Here is a 17,279-nt window from a genome sequence, read left to right on the forward strand (position 1 = left end):
AGGCAGCTGTTCAGCACCACCGAAAGTTTTGAGCAACTTATGAAAGTGTTAATCAGTTGCATTTAGAGTAACACCATACAGATATGGTTTGGAACATACATACACAGTCTAACTTTTGAGCAGTTAATCAACTAACTACTATAGACCAAGAAAGTCACTGATGATGTGCAGAATTTGTCTTGCATGTTGTGTAATCTGAATACTGGAAGGTTGTTGACAATGTAGGCACTGACGCTGTACTCACCAAAACAGGTGTATGTGAAAGACAAATACATGCACTAATGAATCCGTAATAATAGCCATTATAATAGCCTAAAGTTAGGGAAAGTTCTCAAAGGAAAACCTGCGTCATATCTAATGTTTTTGAAAATACACACTGCTGTATTTCCAGATGTAATATTTTTTTACAGGAGTGTTTTTGAAAGCATACACTAAATTGTTAATCCAACATAGTCTAGATTATAAATTATAACGATAACATCCATAGTTATGTAGGGCGACCAACCACGACACTCGATTTGTTCCATTTTCTTGACTACCATCGGAGCAAGCTGGAAAATCAAGCTCTTGGCAAAACCCAGTCCGGAAAATAACGAAAAATATTTTTCCTGAGAAAAGCCTTTATTTGCTATTCTTTCAGTTAAATTATGCCCTCCAGTTCTGCTTCAACATAGACCTCCCCAAAAGCAGCCATTGTTGTTATGATTTTCGACTTTGACTACAGGCACTTCTCATTGTTGTCATCAATTAAACCACCCCCACAGATGATCAGAGGACCCTGATTGGTCTGGCCGTATGGTGGAAGGAGGGGAGGGGCTCAAACGGTTTCAATCTGGTCTTGGCCAGACTGTATACGTGTAGTGAAACAGAATGTAAGCTCGCGAGATCAGGGAGCTAGGATATTCTATCAACGTCCCACCATCAGTTCTCAGGACATTAGCTGATGGTCCTAAAGAAACTTTCTCCCCCCCAAAAAATGGCATCATTACAACATCACGTCATGTTACTGTTGCCGGGCCTATCAAGGCCATGATTGGTGAACCACTGGGACAGACACAGTGCTTTTATCAGTGTTTTGAATGTACATATTTGACATACAATATTACATTGTACATCCAGTCTCTGTTTTGGACTGTTTTGTTCCATAACCTCTTTGGCCGGTTCTGGTACCTCTTGTGGCATGAAAAATTATTTTCACTTTTTGCAGTGTAAAAGTTATAATATTTGAGACCAACGCGTAGCCGTATCTCTCACAGAGCTACAATGAGATTCACTTTCTTTCTGCGATCTCTCTCTGCTCTTATAGACATGAGCCTGCAACTCTCATCTCTCCAGCATTGCACTTCATTTATTTCCTTATAGAATCATAGCCGTGCGTAGGGTTCTGGAGGAGCTGCAGTATACCCCTGATAAATTGAAATACATTTGTTATAGCATCTGTTACTGCTGATAAATTGTCGCTGCAGTGGATAGCAGCCATTTGACGGGCTCCCGACCCATTCTGCTATTTTGTGTGTGTTTCTTTACGCTGATCTTAACTTCTTTTGTACATAATGTCTCCGCCATAATTTACTATGACCGAAAACAGCTTCTGGAGATCAGAACAGCGATCACTAACCTCGATTTGGATGGCAATTTATACTTCAAGGAGTCGGCAGCTCTGGACGTTCTGCTTACTCTGGACCAGGCCCTAATCCCCAGGACTCAAAAGAGGAAGTAACGGCACAAAAGAAGCAGACGAGCCGGCCTCCTGACGAGTTGGCATGCAAATAAACCGCCTCTACCCTCCGTTCTGTTGGAGAACTTAGTCACTAGAGAAAAAAAACTGGATGATCTCCATTCGAGACTATGGTACCTGAAGATCTGTAATATTCTAATGGCTCAACGAGGACATGGATAATATACGTCTCGCTAGCTTTTCCATGCATCGTCAAGACAGGTCGGCAGCCTCGGGTAAGATGAGAGGGGAGGGGCGTGTCTCTGTTAACATCACCTGGTGAGCGATCTCTAATGTAAAGGAAGTCGCAACGTTTTGCTCGCCTGAGTTAGAATACCTCATGATAAGCTCCAGGCCATACTATTTACCAAGAGAGTTTTCATCTATATTTTTCGTAGCTGTCTATTTACCACCACAAACCGATGCTGGCACTAACACCGCACTCAACGAGCTGTATAGGACCATAAGTAGTAAACAAGAAAAGGCGCTTCTTGTGGCCGGCGATTTTAATGCAGGGTAACTGAAATTAGTTTTAGCAAATTTTTACCAGCATGTCACTTGTAGAACTAGACGCGACGCAATTAGAGATGACTTTTACTCTACACACAGAAACGCATACAAGGCTCTCCCTCACAATCCCTTTCGCAAATTTGACCATAACTCTATCTTCCCGATCCCTGCTTACAAACAAAAACTCAAACAGGAAGCACCAGTGACACACTTAATACGGAAGTGGTCCGATGAAGCGGATGCTAAGCTACAGGACTGTTTCACTTGCACAGACTGGAATATGTTCCAGGATCCATCCGATTACATTGCGGAGTTTACCACATCTGGGTCATTCTGTCAAAATGGTAGCTTTTTTGAACAGCCAACTTTTACAACTGTTTATTATTTTTTTTATCAAAACTTAGTCAGATAATAGTTAACCGCTTAACATTATAAATCAAAATAAGACAGTTTAATATATTTGTACTACATTACATAAAAAATGCTTGTGCTGCCTTTTTGTCACTGGTGTTACCGATATTTTAGATGACAATTCAGGCTTTCTAGAAGGTCATTTCAGTCTTTAATTTGCATATATAATCAAAGAGAGAAAAGGTTAATGATAATGCTAAGAAATTGTTTGGATTAATAATAATTCATGCAGTTCTTTTCTGACATTTTCCCATTCATACTATTGTTTTTTATTGTAACATTAGAAATAAATTAGGTTGAGTCATCAAAATGGAATGATCATATCCTTGAAATGTTTACTAATGAATTTAGCAACAGTTGGATAGATACAACAAACATATTCAATTCAATTGGGAGACTGATGCCAGAACAACAATATGCCATACAGTAAGTAAGACCAGTGACGCAATGTAACACCAGTGACACAATGTGAAACCAATGACAAACTTAAGATTATTTCAAACAAATTTGATCAATTTATTAGTAATACTTTTAATTTACAAATCATTTCAGATTTCATAAGATGGGTTGATTTAATATGAACAATAAAATGAGGGTTATTGGTCAAAGATTAAGACAAAAGATGAAGCCTATCGACTAAAATGTGTCTTTGATAACACAACATTGTCATACAAACATATAAAACATGTCCACTAAAACACTAACATTGAACAGGAACTACAATTGTTTTCCTAACCACACTGATACGAAAACATTTTATGCAGTAAAACATGTTCATGGAATTTGTATTGTTCTTGACTTTTACTTCAGATATGTTTGCCATGTTATGGTGTCGCGTCCATCTCTTATCATCTCTGAGCCAATCTCCATTGCTTTCTAGCTACTGACGTCTTCTTCACTAGTAGCCAGTTCACATCTGCCATTTTCAGAGTCAGGTGCTCCTCCAACTACTTCCAGATACTGTGGCAAATTTGAACTGATCTTTTGTTCACTGTCAGCAACTCTGGCATCAGACAAACAATCTGATCATCCCCATACCAGTTGATATCATCTCTTGGGCAGTAGAACTTGTTGACACCATTCCTGTGCATGCACTTTACTTTTACATTATGTTCTTCAACCGCCAGTATAATGCCAGGGTATGGTTGTTCGTCGTAGTTCACGATACACCACTGTCCACTGCGATGAGACTCGATGACATCTGGACAAAGTGGAACTGAGGTATCCAGATCGATGACATCTGATTGATGTTTAGGTGAGAGATCACGGCCATTAGCCGGCATTATCGGGAGGGTGACTTCTTGGAGTCCATAACATCCGTTATGTCTCTCACGTGGCAGAACAAGAGTTCGGCTGACCCCCCACTTCATCCGGAGTGGATGGGTGAGTCAACACTGTTGTTCCTGCTGTCAATCTCTCTCTGTGTTTTGCCTGTCTGACCCGCCATTTTCTTCAATCCTGTGTTTTTTCCCTTTCTGTGAGATCCTTCACTCTTTTTTGAATCTCTAAATCCTTTAAGTAAATCTGGTATTTTTGTTTAAGGTAGGCTGCTCTGAGGTGTGGGTCAGCATCCCTTCTTAAATTGTAAATAAATCACTTAATCATGCAATTTCATCAATATCATCAATCAATATTTTAACACCAGTGACATGAAATTGAGGGACAGCTATTACTTGTAAATGATTTGTAATATTTATTTGATATTGTAGTTTTTTAAGTAGTCCAAACTATAATACTTTCCTTTGTATTATGAAATGTATACAAAATTGAGCTTGAGGCTGTAGTAACGCGACCGCATGCGGGATGGGGCGGACTATGAGGTTAACTTGTTATGGCTGCAATCCCGATATCGGGATAAGTGTCATCAACGACCGCTGAATAGCATAGCGCTACATACAATAAATATTACTATAAATATTTATATTCATGAAATCACAAGTGCAATATAGGAAAAGACAGCTTAGCCTTTTGTTAGTCCGCCCCATCCCGCATGCGGGATCGTGACTACAGCCTCAAGCTCATTACCATAACGCAACGTTAGCGATTTCTAAAAATCGCAAATGAAATGAAATAAATATGCCTGCTCTCAAGCTTATCCTTTTCTTAACAATCCTGTCATCTCAGATTTTCAAAATATGCTTTAGAACCAGAGAATGTTCTTGCAAAGTTCCAATGAAGCGTGTCTAGAACATCAATATCATATATTAGTAGAAAATGGCAACCATGTATGTTTGGTGGGACGTTGATAGAATATTATCCTAACCCACAGAAAACTGGACACAGGAATGTTCTTACAACGTTCCCATGAAACATGCCTAGAACATTAATATTGAATATTCTGAGAAAATTTGAATCATGTTCTGGGTAAGTCCTGTTTTACTTTAAAGGAATGGTCTCTTGGAAACAGTCCTTATATGTCACTGTAACATTCCTGTGATCACCTCATGAGACTCTTAAGGGAACATTCTCTAAAGTTGTGGAAGTGTTTGTTGTTAGCTGGGACTACACAGGAAAAATGATACACAAGTGAATCCCTCCTCTGGCCTAGCCAGGTATTATGCTACTAACACTGTATACTTGTATTTACGGTAGCGTCCCACCTGGCCAACATCCGGAGTGCCAAATTCAAATTAAATTACTATAAATATTAAACTTTTATGAAATCACAATTGCAATACTTCACAATAAAGCTTAACTTATTGTTAATCCAGCCAAGGTGTCAGATGTTTTAAATGCTTTACGGCAAAAGAAAACCATGCGCTTATCTGAGGACAGCGTCCAGCACACAAATGCATGACAAATCATTTTCAACCGGGGAGTTGCGACACGAAAGTCAGAAATAGTTATATGATATATGCCTGACCTTTGAAGATCTTCTTCTGTTGGCACTCCAAAAGGTCCCAGTAACATCACAAATGGTCCTTTTGTTCGATAATGTCCTTCTTTATATCCATAAAAACTCAGTTTAGCTGTTGCGCTTCCGTCAATAATCCACTCGGTTTCCCCCCTTCAAAATGCATACAAAATTAATCCCAAACTTTGCCAATAAATTTATCCAAACAAGTCAATCAACGTTTATAATCAATCCTTAGGTACCCTAATACGCAAATAATACGCAAATAAACAATACCTATTGAGATATCAGCTGATGTACGAAGGGCTATATAAATAAATTTGATTTGATTTGTTGGCGCAATTATTAGAAAATGGAAGAAGTTCAAGATGATGGTCAATCACCCACGCTCTGGGGCTCCATGCAAGATCTCACCTCGTGGGGTATCAATGATCATGAGGAAGGTGAGGGATCAGCCCAGAACTACACGGCAGGACTTGGTCAATGACCTGAAGAGAGCTGGGACCACAGTCTCAAAGAACCATTAGTAACACACTACACCGTCATGGATTAAAATCCTGCCGCGCACGCAAGGTCCCCCTGCTCAAGCCAGCGCATTTCCAGGCCCGTCTGAAGTTTGCCAATGACCATCTGGATGATCCAGAGGAGGAATGGGAGAAGGTCAGGTGGTCTGATGAGACAAAAATTTAGCTTTTTGGTCTAAACTGTTTGGAGGAAGAAGAATGAGTACAACCCCAAGAACACCATTCCAACCATGAAGTATGGAGGTGGAAACATCATTCGTTTGGGATGCTTTTCTGCAAAGGGGACAGGACGACTGCACCGTATTGAGGGGAGGATGGATGGGGCCATGTATCGCAAGATCTTGGCCAACAACCTCCTTCCCTCATTAAGAGCATTGAAGATGGGTCGTGGCTGGGTCTTCCAGCATGACAACGACCCGAAACACACAGCCAGGGCAACTAAGGAGTGGCTCCGTAAGAAGCATCTCAAGGTCGTGGAGTGGCCTAGCCAGTCTCCAGACCTGAACCCAATAGAAAATCTTTGGAGGGAGCTGAAAGTCCGTATTGCCCAGCGACAGCCCCGAAACCTGAAGGATCTGGAGAAGGTCTGTATGGAGGAGTGGGCCAAAATCCCTGCTGCAGTGTGTGCAAAGCTGGTCAAGAACTACAGGAAACGTATGATCTCTGTAATTGCAAATAAAGCTTTCTGTACCAAATATTAATTTCTGCTTTTCTGATGTATCAAATACTTATGTCATGCAATAAAATGCAAATTAACTACTGAAAAATCATACAATGTGATTTTCTGGATTTTTATTTTAGATTCCGTCTCTCACAGTTGAAGTGTGCCTATGATAAAAATTACCCCACTGTATCTACAATACAAAATCCATGCGTACGTGTGTGTATAATGCGTATGTTATCGTATGTGTGTATGCATGTGTCTGTACCTATGTTTGTGTTGCTTCACAGTCCCCGCTGTATATAGTCCTAGGGAAGATGACACCACATTTTGTCTCAGGTTTACATGAGCTCCAATTAGTCATCATTTTCCCGCCCTCCGAGTGACCCTCAGGCATTGATTCAATCAAATCACTATCAACACGCGCACTGCACTTGACTTTAAAGGTAACTTACACTTTAGTTGACATCCACAGCGTTTACCGTGTATGCAATCTCAGCGTACATCATGGAAATCGCGTGCATGTCGACAGTACAGTACACATTTGATTGAATCCCAGCCAAAGTCAGCTCTGGATCTCTGTGTCTCTCGTATCCCCAGTGCTGCCCTCCTAGGCCAGGCATTTGTCTTCCACTGAACTGTGTGTGTGTGTGTATTACATCTTGCAGGGAACATTTGGCCGCAAGCCTCAGGCCAAGCCTGAGGATGACCGTTACCTGAGAGCAGCCATCCAGGAGTATGACAACATCGCCAAGCTGGGCCAGATCATGAGGGAGGGGCCCGTTAAGGTAAGGGACACACAAACACACAATATGTCCTCTCAGGTGGCAGTGACCACACATTCTTGTTGGGAACTAATATTTCTGCTTGTAAAACAACCATTGAATTTGAGGTGCTGTGCGGTAATGGGACGGTGAATGTGATTTTGATTGACTGTGATTGTGACCCTAACTGCTGTCCTATTAGGGCACATTGCTCAATGTGGTTCTGGACGACTACCTGAGGCTCAAAAAGCTCTTTGCAGCCAGACTGGTCACCAAGTCGACCATCCAAGGCGACCAATCGTCAGTCACAGAGGTGGGACGTGAGAAGAAGCAGGTCCAATCCTGTTGCTGTGTGCTGTCCTGCTCCCTGCCACCGCCATTGGAGGGCGCTATATCACTCCTCTGTTTTCCCCACTGGCGCTTCTCCGTCTCACTGCCTCTGCTTGCATGACTCCTGTAGGCCACTGCCACCCCACTCTACTGCTCTATAGGATGTTGCCACCGACTGCTAGTGCTAACTGCTGTTTTTCCCCTCAGAATTCCTTTCAGGCTCATTTCTGACTGCTGCACCTTTTCAACATTATTGCATCTGACTTTCAATGTTACTTAATTTCAATGAGACAATTGGTGCTGCTTTTTTGCTTATTCCCCAACTTCCTTCAACCCTCTACCCTTTAATATAATATGCCTATTCCTCTCTTCCATGTCTCTACCTTCTTTCCTCTCCCAGCTGATCCAGAGTGACCTGGATGATGACGAGGATGAGCGAGTGGGCATGGGTGGCAGCTGGGGTACGCTGCGCTTCAAACACAAGCTCCCCGTGGAGATGAGGGGACCCGACGGCGTGCACGTTGTTCACGGCAGCATGGGCACGCTCCTGACCTCTGACCTCAACAGTCTGCCTGAGGACAACCAGCTGGCCCTGGCGCGCTCCATGGAGGCGCTTAACGCCACCGACAGGGGGCTGTACACCGAGCGCAATGCCCGTACTGAGTCGGCCAAGTCCACGCCGCTGCACCACAACAACAAGGTCGATGACACACTGTCCCAGAGCCCGCTGGAGATCACGGAGTTATGACTAGCCTCGCTGGTCTGAGAAGATCCACCACTGAGTGGAATGTCCTCCTGTCCCCCTGACTCTTCCTCTATCCTCTCCTCATAGACTGAGTGTCAGACACTGACCACTGTGACCAGTATACAGCCAGGAGAGATTTGGGAAAGCGGGCAGAGGGCCAGGGGTTGGAGGAGGTAGAGTGTGTGTATAGTCTGGGAACTTCAAATGCCAGTGAAGATCTTTGTGAGCCATGGAAGGTATGTGTAAGGGATTTTAATTTCATTTAATGCCTGATGGTGGATCAAATGCATAGGCCTGTGTGTCAATTGAAGACCTGGAACATAAAATAGCAAAGCAAACTGAAAGACTTCTAAGATAAAACATTTTGATAAATAGGACATTATGGCCAGCTTATTATCTCTTGCAGGATATTATTTGGTCTCTTACACATTCAGCTAAGATCCAGGTGCCCAGCGAACAACATTCCCACACTTTTAGAGAACATTCCCTTAAGAGTCTCATTAGATCATTACCCAGTGGTGTAAAGTACTTAAGTAAAAATACTTGAAAGTACTTCTTAAGTCATTTTCTGGGGGGATATCTGTACTTTACTTTTAATTTTCTTTAGGAATGTAGTGAAGTTAAAGTATGTATTTTTTTGCTCCATACATTCTCCCTGACTTCCAAAAGTACATTACATTTTGAATGCTTATCAGGACAGGAAAATGGTCTAATTCACACAATTATATCAAGAGAACGTCCCTTGTCATTCCTACTGCCTCTGATCTGACTAAATACATGCTTTATTTGTCAATTATGTCTGAGTGTTGGAGCGTGCCCCTGGCTATCCACATATTTTTTTTTTAAAGTGCCGTCTGGTTTTCTTAATGTAAGGAATTTTAAATGATTTAGTATTTACTTTTGGCACTTAAGTATATTTTAGCAATTATAATATTTACTTTTGATAATTAACTATATTTCAAACCTAATTATTTTAGACTTTTACTCAAGTAGGATGTTGCTGGGTGATTTTCACTTTTACTTGAGTCATGTTCTATTAAGGTATCTTTACTTTAACTCAAGTATGACAATTGGGTACTTTTTCCACCACTGCCATTACCTAATGTTTTCATAGGACTGTTCCAGTGATGTGCAAAGACTGTTTCATTCCCTTAATGTCAAACAGAACTTTCCCAGAACGTAGTTTGCATGTTCTCAGAATATTCAATATGAATGTTCAAGACACATTCATTGGGAATGTAGCAAGGACATTCCTGTGTCCAGTTTTCTGAGGGTTAGAATATTCAATCAACGTCCCACCAAACACACACAGAGCATGGTTGCCATGTTCTCAGAATATCTAATATTATAATACACTAATTATTCTAAACTGCAAAAGGGACTACTCGTACATTTTTTTTTTCTTCATTTTCAGGCTCGAAAGAAGCATGCCGTCCTTTTACATCCGGTAGACCACTTTATATTAAGCTGGGTTTTGGTTTTTCAGTTTTTGTGTTTGGAATGGCACGGATACTATTGTGTCATGTTAATGACATTACGGCATAATTTCGCTCCTCCTCCAGCCCTATAAAAGGGACCCCTTGACCCATCTAAAAGTAATTCGTAGTCAATGACAGAAAGCATCCACAGGCCTCTACAGGATGTCCTGGCATTGCAGGAGAGGAGGCTGCATGAGGCGTTAGATAAGCCAGGTAATTTACAGAAAGTATTCATACCCCTTGATTTATTCCACATTTTGTTTTGTTACAGCCTGAATTCAAAATGGATTCATTGGATTTTTTTTCCTCTCACCAACTACACACAAGTCCTGATAATGACAAAGTGCAAACATTTTTTTTGAATTTTTGAGCAAATTTGTTGAAATTGAAATACAGAAATACAGTACCAGTCAACTACTCATTCAATAGTTTTTATTTTTACTATTTTCTACATTGTAGAATAATAGTGAAGACATCAAAACTATGAAATAACACATTGAATCATGTAGTATCCAAAAAAGTGTTAAACAAATGTAAATATATTTTATATTTGAGATTCTTCAACGTGGCCACCCTTTGCCTTGATGACAGCTTTGCACACTCTTGGAATTATCTTAACCAGCTTCATGAGGTAGTCACCTGGAATGCATTTCAATTAACAGGTGTGCCTTGTTAAAGTTAATTTGTTGAATTTCTTTCCGTCTTAATGCATTTCAGCCAATTAGTTGTGTTGTGACAAGGTAGGGGTGGTATACAGAAGATAGCCCTATTTGGTAAAAGACCAAGTCCATATTATGGCAATAGCAGCTCAAATAAGCAAAGAGAAACAACAATCCATCATTACTTCAAGACATGAATGTCAGTCATTGCCGAAAATTTCAAGAACTTTCTTCAAGTGCAGTCGCAAAAACCATCAAGCGCTATGATGAAACTGGCTCTCCTGAGGACCGCCACAGAAAGGAAGACCCAGAGTTACTTCTGCTGCAGAGTTAACTGCACCTCAGATTTTAGCCCAAATAAATGCTTCACAGAGTTCAAGTAACAGACATATCTCAACATCCATTGTTCAGAGAAGACTGCGTGAATCAGGCCTTCAGGTTAAATTGCTGCAAAAGAAACCACTACTAAAGGACACCAATAATAAGAAGAGACTTGGGCCAAAAAATACGAACAATGGACATTAGACCGGTGGAAATCTGACATTAGACTGGTGGAAATCTGTCCTTTCGTTTGATGAGTCCAAATTTGAGATTTGTGGTTAAACCGCTGTGTCTTTATGAGACACAGAGTAGGTGAACGGATCATCTCTGCATGTGTGGTTCCCACCGTGAAGCATGGAGGAAGTGTGATGGTGCTTTGCTGGTGACACTGTCAGTGATTTATGTAGAATTCAAGGCACACTGAACCAGCATGGCTACCATAGCATTCTGCAGCGATACGCCAACCCATCTGGTTTGAGCTTAGTGGGACTATACTTTTTATTTCTCAACAGGATAATAACCCGAAACACACATCCAGGCTGTCTGTGTAAGGGCTATTTGACCAAGAAGGAAAGTGATGAAGGGCCACATCAGATGACCTGGCCTCCACAATTACCCCAACTCAATTGAGATGGTTTGGGATGAGTTGGACCGCAGCCAACAAGTGCTCAGCATATGTAGGAACTCCTTCAAGACTGTTGGAAAAGCATTCCTCATGAAGCTGTTTGAAAGAATGCCAAGAGTGTGCAGAGCTGTCATCAAGGCAGTGTGGCTACTTTGAAGTGTTTTTTACATTGGATAAAAGCAGACACAGAACTATTAAATGGTATATCATACACTGCATTTGAGGAACATCGGGAAAGTAATTCTGCTTTGAAAGCTAATACATTTGTATTCTCACTTACGAGAAACGTCCTAACAGCAGCAGTCAAGCACCCAAGCTAAGTTGTCACAATGACATTCTATAAAATGGATACTTGCAAAATGGAGTATTTTGTTAAGACATGTAGCTAGCTAGCTAGCTAAACAATTAACCATAATCCCAACTCATGGCGTTACTACCCTAACAGCTAACATCAGGCTATAACTAGCCAAGCAAATGTCTCTGAGATACGAATAATAAGATCATAAATGTAACGTTAGCTAGCGAGTCAGCCAGCTAACGTTAACTAGCTAGCCAAGCATACATTTTAACTTGAAATTAAAAGACAAAGTCAAAATTTTAAATGTGTCATATCCTCAAATGTAGCTAGTTAGACTCTCTTACCTGTATACATCATGGTTGAACGCTTCTCCCTGTCACGGATGCCCTGGTTGCCCTTAGTTTGAAAATGTAATCCGGAGACAGGTATTTTCTCCATTTCCTTAGCTATCATACTCTAATTCCACTGATTTCTAAACTCAGTCCTCCAGAAAGTGGAGAACAACACTTATGCAGTTCTACTAAGCATTATATATATTTTTAAAGCTGCGTCAGACAGGATTACCTACACATACTGACCAGCTCAAATAGACAGAAGCGTGCTATGTGGCAGTCCTAACTCATCTCTCGGCATGTCCATCCCACTCATTATCTCAGCCAATCATGGCTAGCAGGAAGGTTGTCATTTTCTGTGCTAAACCAACAATACTTGAAATGTAACAATTGTATTAGTATTTAAAGATTCCATACACGTTTGTTATTAAGGCACATGAAAGTTCACATGTTGCAGAAGGCATTTCTGCAAAAAAAAAAAAAAAATTTAATAAAAAAATATTACATTCAAATGGCTCGTGTGAAGTAGTGACCCGCGACGTACGCCTAGTTTCCTGAAACGGTTCACATTTAACACTTTGTGGGTTACTACATTATTCAATGTGTGTTATTTCATAGTTTTGATGCCTTCACTATTACTCTATAATGTAGAAAATATTTTTAAAATGAAGAGAAACCCTGGAATGAGTAGATGTGTCCAAACTTTTGACTGGTTCTGTATCTCATTTACATAAGTATTGACACCCCTATCCAATACATGTTAGGATCACCTTTGTCAGCAATTCCAGCTGAGTCTTTCTGGGCTTCCTTTCTTTCTAAGAGCTTTGCACACCTGGATTGAACAATATTTGACCATCATTCTTTCAAAATTCTTCAAGCTCTGTCAAATTAGTTGTTTATCATTGCTAGATAACCATTTTCAAGTGTTGCCATTGATTTTCAATCAGATAAGGTCAAAATTGTAACTCGGCCACTCAGGATTATTCACTGACTTCTTGGTAAACAACTCCAGTGTAGATTTGGCCTTGTGTTGTTTTAGGTTATTGTCCTGCTGAAAGGTGAATTAATCTCCCAGTATGTAACGTTGTGCACTGAGAGTCGGGAAGCAAGTTCAGGGAGTGAATAAACAAAACATAACACAAAACAAGAAACACGAACAACGCACAGACAAGAAACAGAAAGAATAAAGCCTGGGGAAGGAACCAAAGAAATCATACAATGTGATTTTCTGGATTTTTGTTTTAGATTCCGTCTCTCACAGTTGAAGTGTACCTATGATTAAAAAAAATGACAGATCTCTACATGCTTTGTAATTAGGAAAACCTGCAAAATCGGCAGTGTGTTAAATACTTGATCTCCCCACTGTGAAGGTAATCAGGGAAGTGATGGAGTCCAGGTGAGTCTGATGATGCGCAGGTGCACGTAATGATGGTGACAGGTGTGCGCCATAACGAGCAGCTTGGTGACCTAGAGGCCAGAGAGGGAGCACATATAACACAGTATCTGGTGGAAAACAGACAAACAGGTTTTCCTCAAGGATTTTGCCTGTGCTTAGCTCCATGCCATTTCTTTTTATCCTAAAAAAAACTCCCCAGTCCGTAACTATTACAAGCATACCCATAACATGATGGATCCACCAATATGCTTGAAAATATGGAGAGTGGTTCTCAGTAATGCATTGGATTGGATTGGATTTGCCCCAAACATAACACTTTGTATTCAGGACAGTTAATTGCTTTTTTCAGTATTGCTTTAGTGCCTTGTTGCAAACAGGATGCATGTCTTGGAATGCTTTTATTCTGTACAGACTTCTTTCTTTTCACTCAATTAGGTTAGTATTGTGGAGTAACTACAATGTTGTTGATCCATCCTCAGTTTTCTCCTATCACAGCCATTACACTTTGTAGCTGTTTAAAGTCAACATTGGCCTCATGGTGAAATCCCTGAGTGGTTTCCTTCCTCTCCGGAAACCGACGTAGGAAGGACACCTGTATCTTTGTAGTGACTGGGTGTATTGATACACCATCCAAAGTGCAATTAATAACTTCAACATGCTCAAAGGGTAGGCCGTCATTGTAAATAATAATTTGTTCTTAACTGACTTGCCTAGTTAAATAAAGGTTAATAAACACATTAATAAAAATAAAAAGGGATATTCAATGTTTGCTCTTTTTTTTACCAGCTACCACTAGGTGCCCTTCTTTGCGAGGCATTGGAAAACCTCGCTGGTCTTTGCAGTTGAATCTGTGTTTGAAATGCACTACTTGACTGAGGGACCTTACAGATAATTGTATGTGTGGGGTATAGAGATGAGGTAGTCATTCAAAACTCATTAAACAAAACTCATTAAACACTATTATTGCACACAGAGTGAGTCCATGCAAATTATTATGTGACTGGTTAAGCTCATTTTTACTCCTGAACTTATTTAGGCTTGCCACAAAGGGGTTGAACACTGATTGACTCAAGACATTTCAGCTTTTCATTTTTAAATAATGTGCAAAAAATATTTTTAAACACAATTCCACTTTCACAATATGGGGAATTGTGGGTAGGCCAATGACAAAAACATCTCCATTTAATCTATTTTAAATTCAATCAAGGGGTGTGAATACTTTCTGAAGGCACTGTACCTGACCTAACACCCCCTCCCGGTTCTCCCTCCTGACCCCTGAGATGTTAAAGTCTTCATAAATAAAAGATGGGCTTTTAACTAAAACTGTTATGACTTTGTCTTTTTATTATTAGATTTTGTTAAAAGTTTATTTTAGGCAGTAGATAATAGCCTAATAATATTGTAGCCTTGTAGATGGGTGGGTGATTCACCAGGAATTTATGGACTATACGTGGGGTGTGTGGGGACCACAATGAGTGTGGTCAAGATGTATGAAATGCAGAGGGTAAAGTTAACATGGGATATTTGTACATCGGCAGTAACATTGTCAGACTCACTCAGTGGGATTATTGGGATTGCGCCGTATCAACCAGCTGGTTTTCAATGAAAACATTGCAGACAACTGGATTTTTTTTTAGAAGGAATGGTGGATTTACTGCAATGAGGGTCTATCGGACAAAACAAAGAGGTTCAAGTGTGCACTCTACTTAACCTGGCTGGACCGGACACCATGGAAAATCATTTGTCTTTGCAGAGGAAGAGAATCATGAGGAGGTATTGTTGACAAAGTTTGAACAGATACTGTATGTCTCCAAGTGAAAAATGTAATAATGGACAGACTCGTTAAATTCTACAAACCGAAAACCTGATGAATCTATTCAGTCCTATACATCTATGCTGAGAATACTGGCAAAGAAATGTGAATTTGGTCCACTAACTGATGAACTGGTTAGAGAACAAAGTGACAATAAACTGCTATGAAAAAAAATTCACACTGGAATCAGCTGTTAATCTGTGCATGCTAAATGAGCAGTCTGAAAGGAGTAAAAATGAACTGAGGATAGAGGAGAAGTTTTTTCCGTTCAAGGTCAACGCTGTACAAACTGTAATGGTGCACACCCCCCTGATAGAAACATACGTTTTGCATTTAACAAACGGTGCAATAACTCGGGTAGGATTAATATTTTTGCCAAGTGCTGCAGGTCAAGTCAACAATGAGCACAACAGCAACCAATAGGCAGCTATGCTAACAGTAACAGATACCATACTAATGCACATCAGCCTGGCTCATATCAGCCCAGAGCACAGAACTTCAGCAGAATGAATAAACTGGAATGTAAACCTGAAAATGAAGCTGAGGATACATCGTGTTGATCTGATTACTAACAAGGGGGAGATATTCACTACACTAATAGTAAACTACACTGCAGCCAAGCTCAAAGTGAAAATGGATACTGGTGCAAAGTGCAATGTGTTATCGAAACAAATGCTGGAGAACATTGAACCTTCTGTGTCTGTTAATACTGCTGAAAAAGTTAACCTGGATGCCTATGGGGGGCAGATGATCCGTACACAGCCACCCTTCATTGCACTCAAGGGAACTTTAACTTTAATGTAGTTGAACAGGAAGTGAAACCACTACTTGGGTTGTCAGACAGCATAGCATTGGGGCTCATACAACTACCTCCTGATGTGCACATGTTGAAGCAATAGGCTCCAGGAGTATAGTGACCTATTTAACACAGAAGAGATTGGCAATCTACCAGTGGTTTTTCACATGAAACTGAATGAGTAATGCCCAGTCTATGTGCCCAGAAAAGTGCCAGTGGCAATGAAAGAGAAAGTGATTAAAGAATTTGAGATGCTGTCAGGTTAGGTGTTCTAATCCTTGAAAATTACCTGCCAAAATGACCTGCCATCACCTGCGTAGAGACCGTTTTCCAGGAGGACAAGGGACAATGCTTCCCACACCACAGAGATGCTTCACCCTGTGATGGAGACACGGTAAAGGAGGCTCTGACACAACAGAGAATGAGGGGAAAAGTGTACTATGACCATAGTGCACGGCAGCTCAGTCCATTGGCGCCTGGACAAATTGTCAGGTTGCAGACGCCCTGTGGCTATGTTAGGTTAGCAGTTGTGAGTGGCGGTGCCCCACAAACAAATGGCTACGTTGTCACATCAGATGGCGCAGACAATGTGAAGAATCAATCCACTGTACTTATTGCTGATTCAAAAACTGTGTGTGTGTGTGTGTCTACACCCATTCTTTGTCTATAACCATTCAGCATCGTTCACACCCTCTTAAGCTTTAGCCCCACCCATCTCTTTAAGGATTGATCCAAGCAGTCTGTACTAACAACAGCAGTCCAGCACCCAAGCTAACTTGCTAGCTACTTCCAGACACATATGAGAGAACAGCTCACTGAACATTACTCGCCCTATCAGAGCTGGTTAGGCTGTTATGATATTCAGAGCGTTGGTGACTGCAACTGTGCTGTCAGATTGCCCGTTTGTGAATTCAGAGCATTTCCCTCTCTGAGGGTTCAGAGCCCACACTGGACACTCTGGACGATGAGTAGGGTTGATCCGAACATTATGACCTCACAACGGTAGTCAAGCACCCAAGCTAACTGGCTATAATTGCCTAGTTTG

General features: G+C 40.8%; 1 protein-coding gene across 1 annotated transcript in view; it reads left to right on the top strand.

The window, feature by feature from the left end:
- The window catches only part of LOC118363666 (cadherin-23-like), a 544,503-nt gene extending 528,972 nt beyond the window's left edge, over window positions 1-15,531 (top strand). Inside the window, exons 65-67 of the mRNA XM_052486131.1 lie at window positions 7,346-7,465; window positions 7,644-7,754; window positions 8,172-15,531. Of these exons, the coding sequence (XP_052342091.1) occupies window positions 7,346-7,465; window positions 7,644-7,754; window positions 8,172-8,519 (579 nt within the window). The 3' untranslated portion in view covers window positions 8,520-15,531. The remainder of the gene's footprint in view (window positions 1-7,345; window positions 7,466-7,643; window positions 7,755-8,171) is intronic.
- Window positions 15,532-17,279: the final 1,748 nt, after the last annotated feature.

Source organism: Oncorhynchus keta, chromosome 3, assembly GCF_023373465.1.
Source record: "Oncorhynchus keta strain PuntledgeMale-10-30-2019 chromosome 3, Oket_V2, whole genome shotgun sequence".
Lineage (NCBI taxonomy): Eukaryota > Metazoa > Chordata > Actinopteri > Salmoniformes > Salmonidae > Oncorhynchus > Oncorhynchus keta.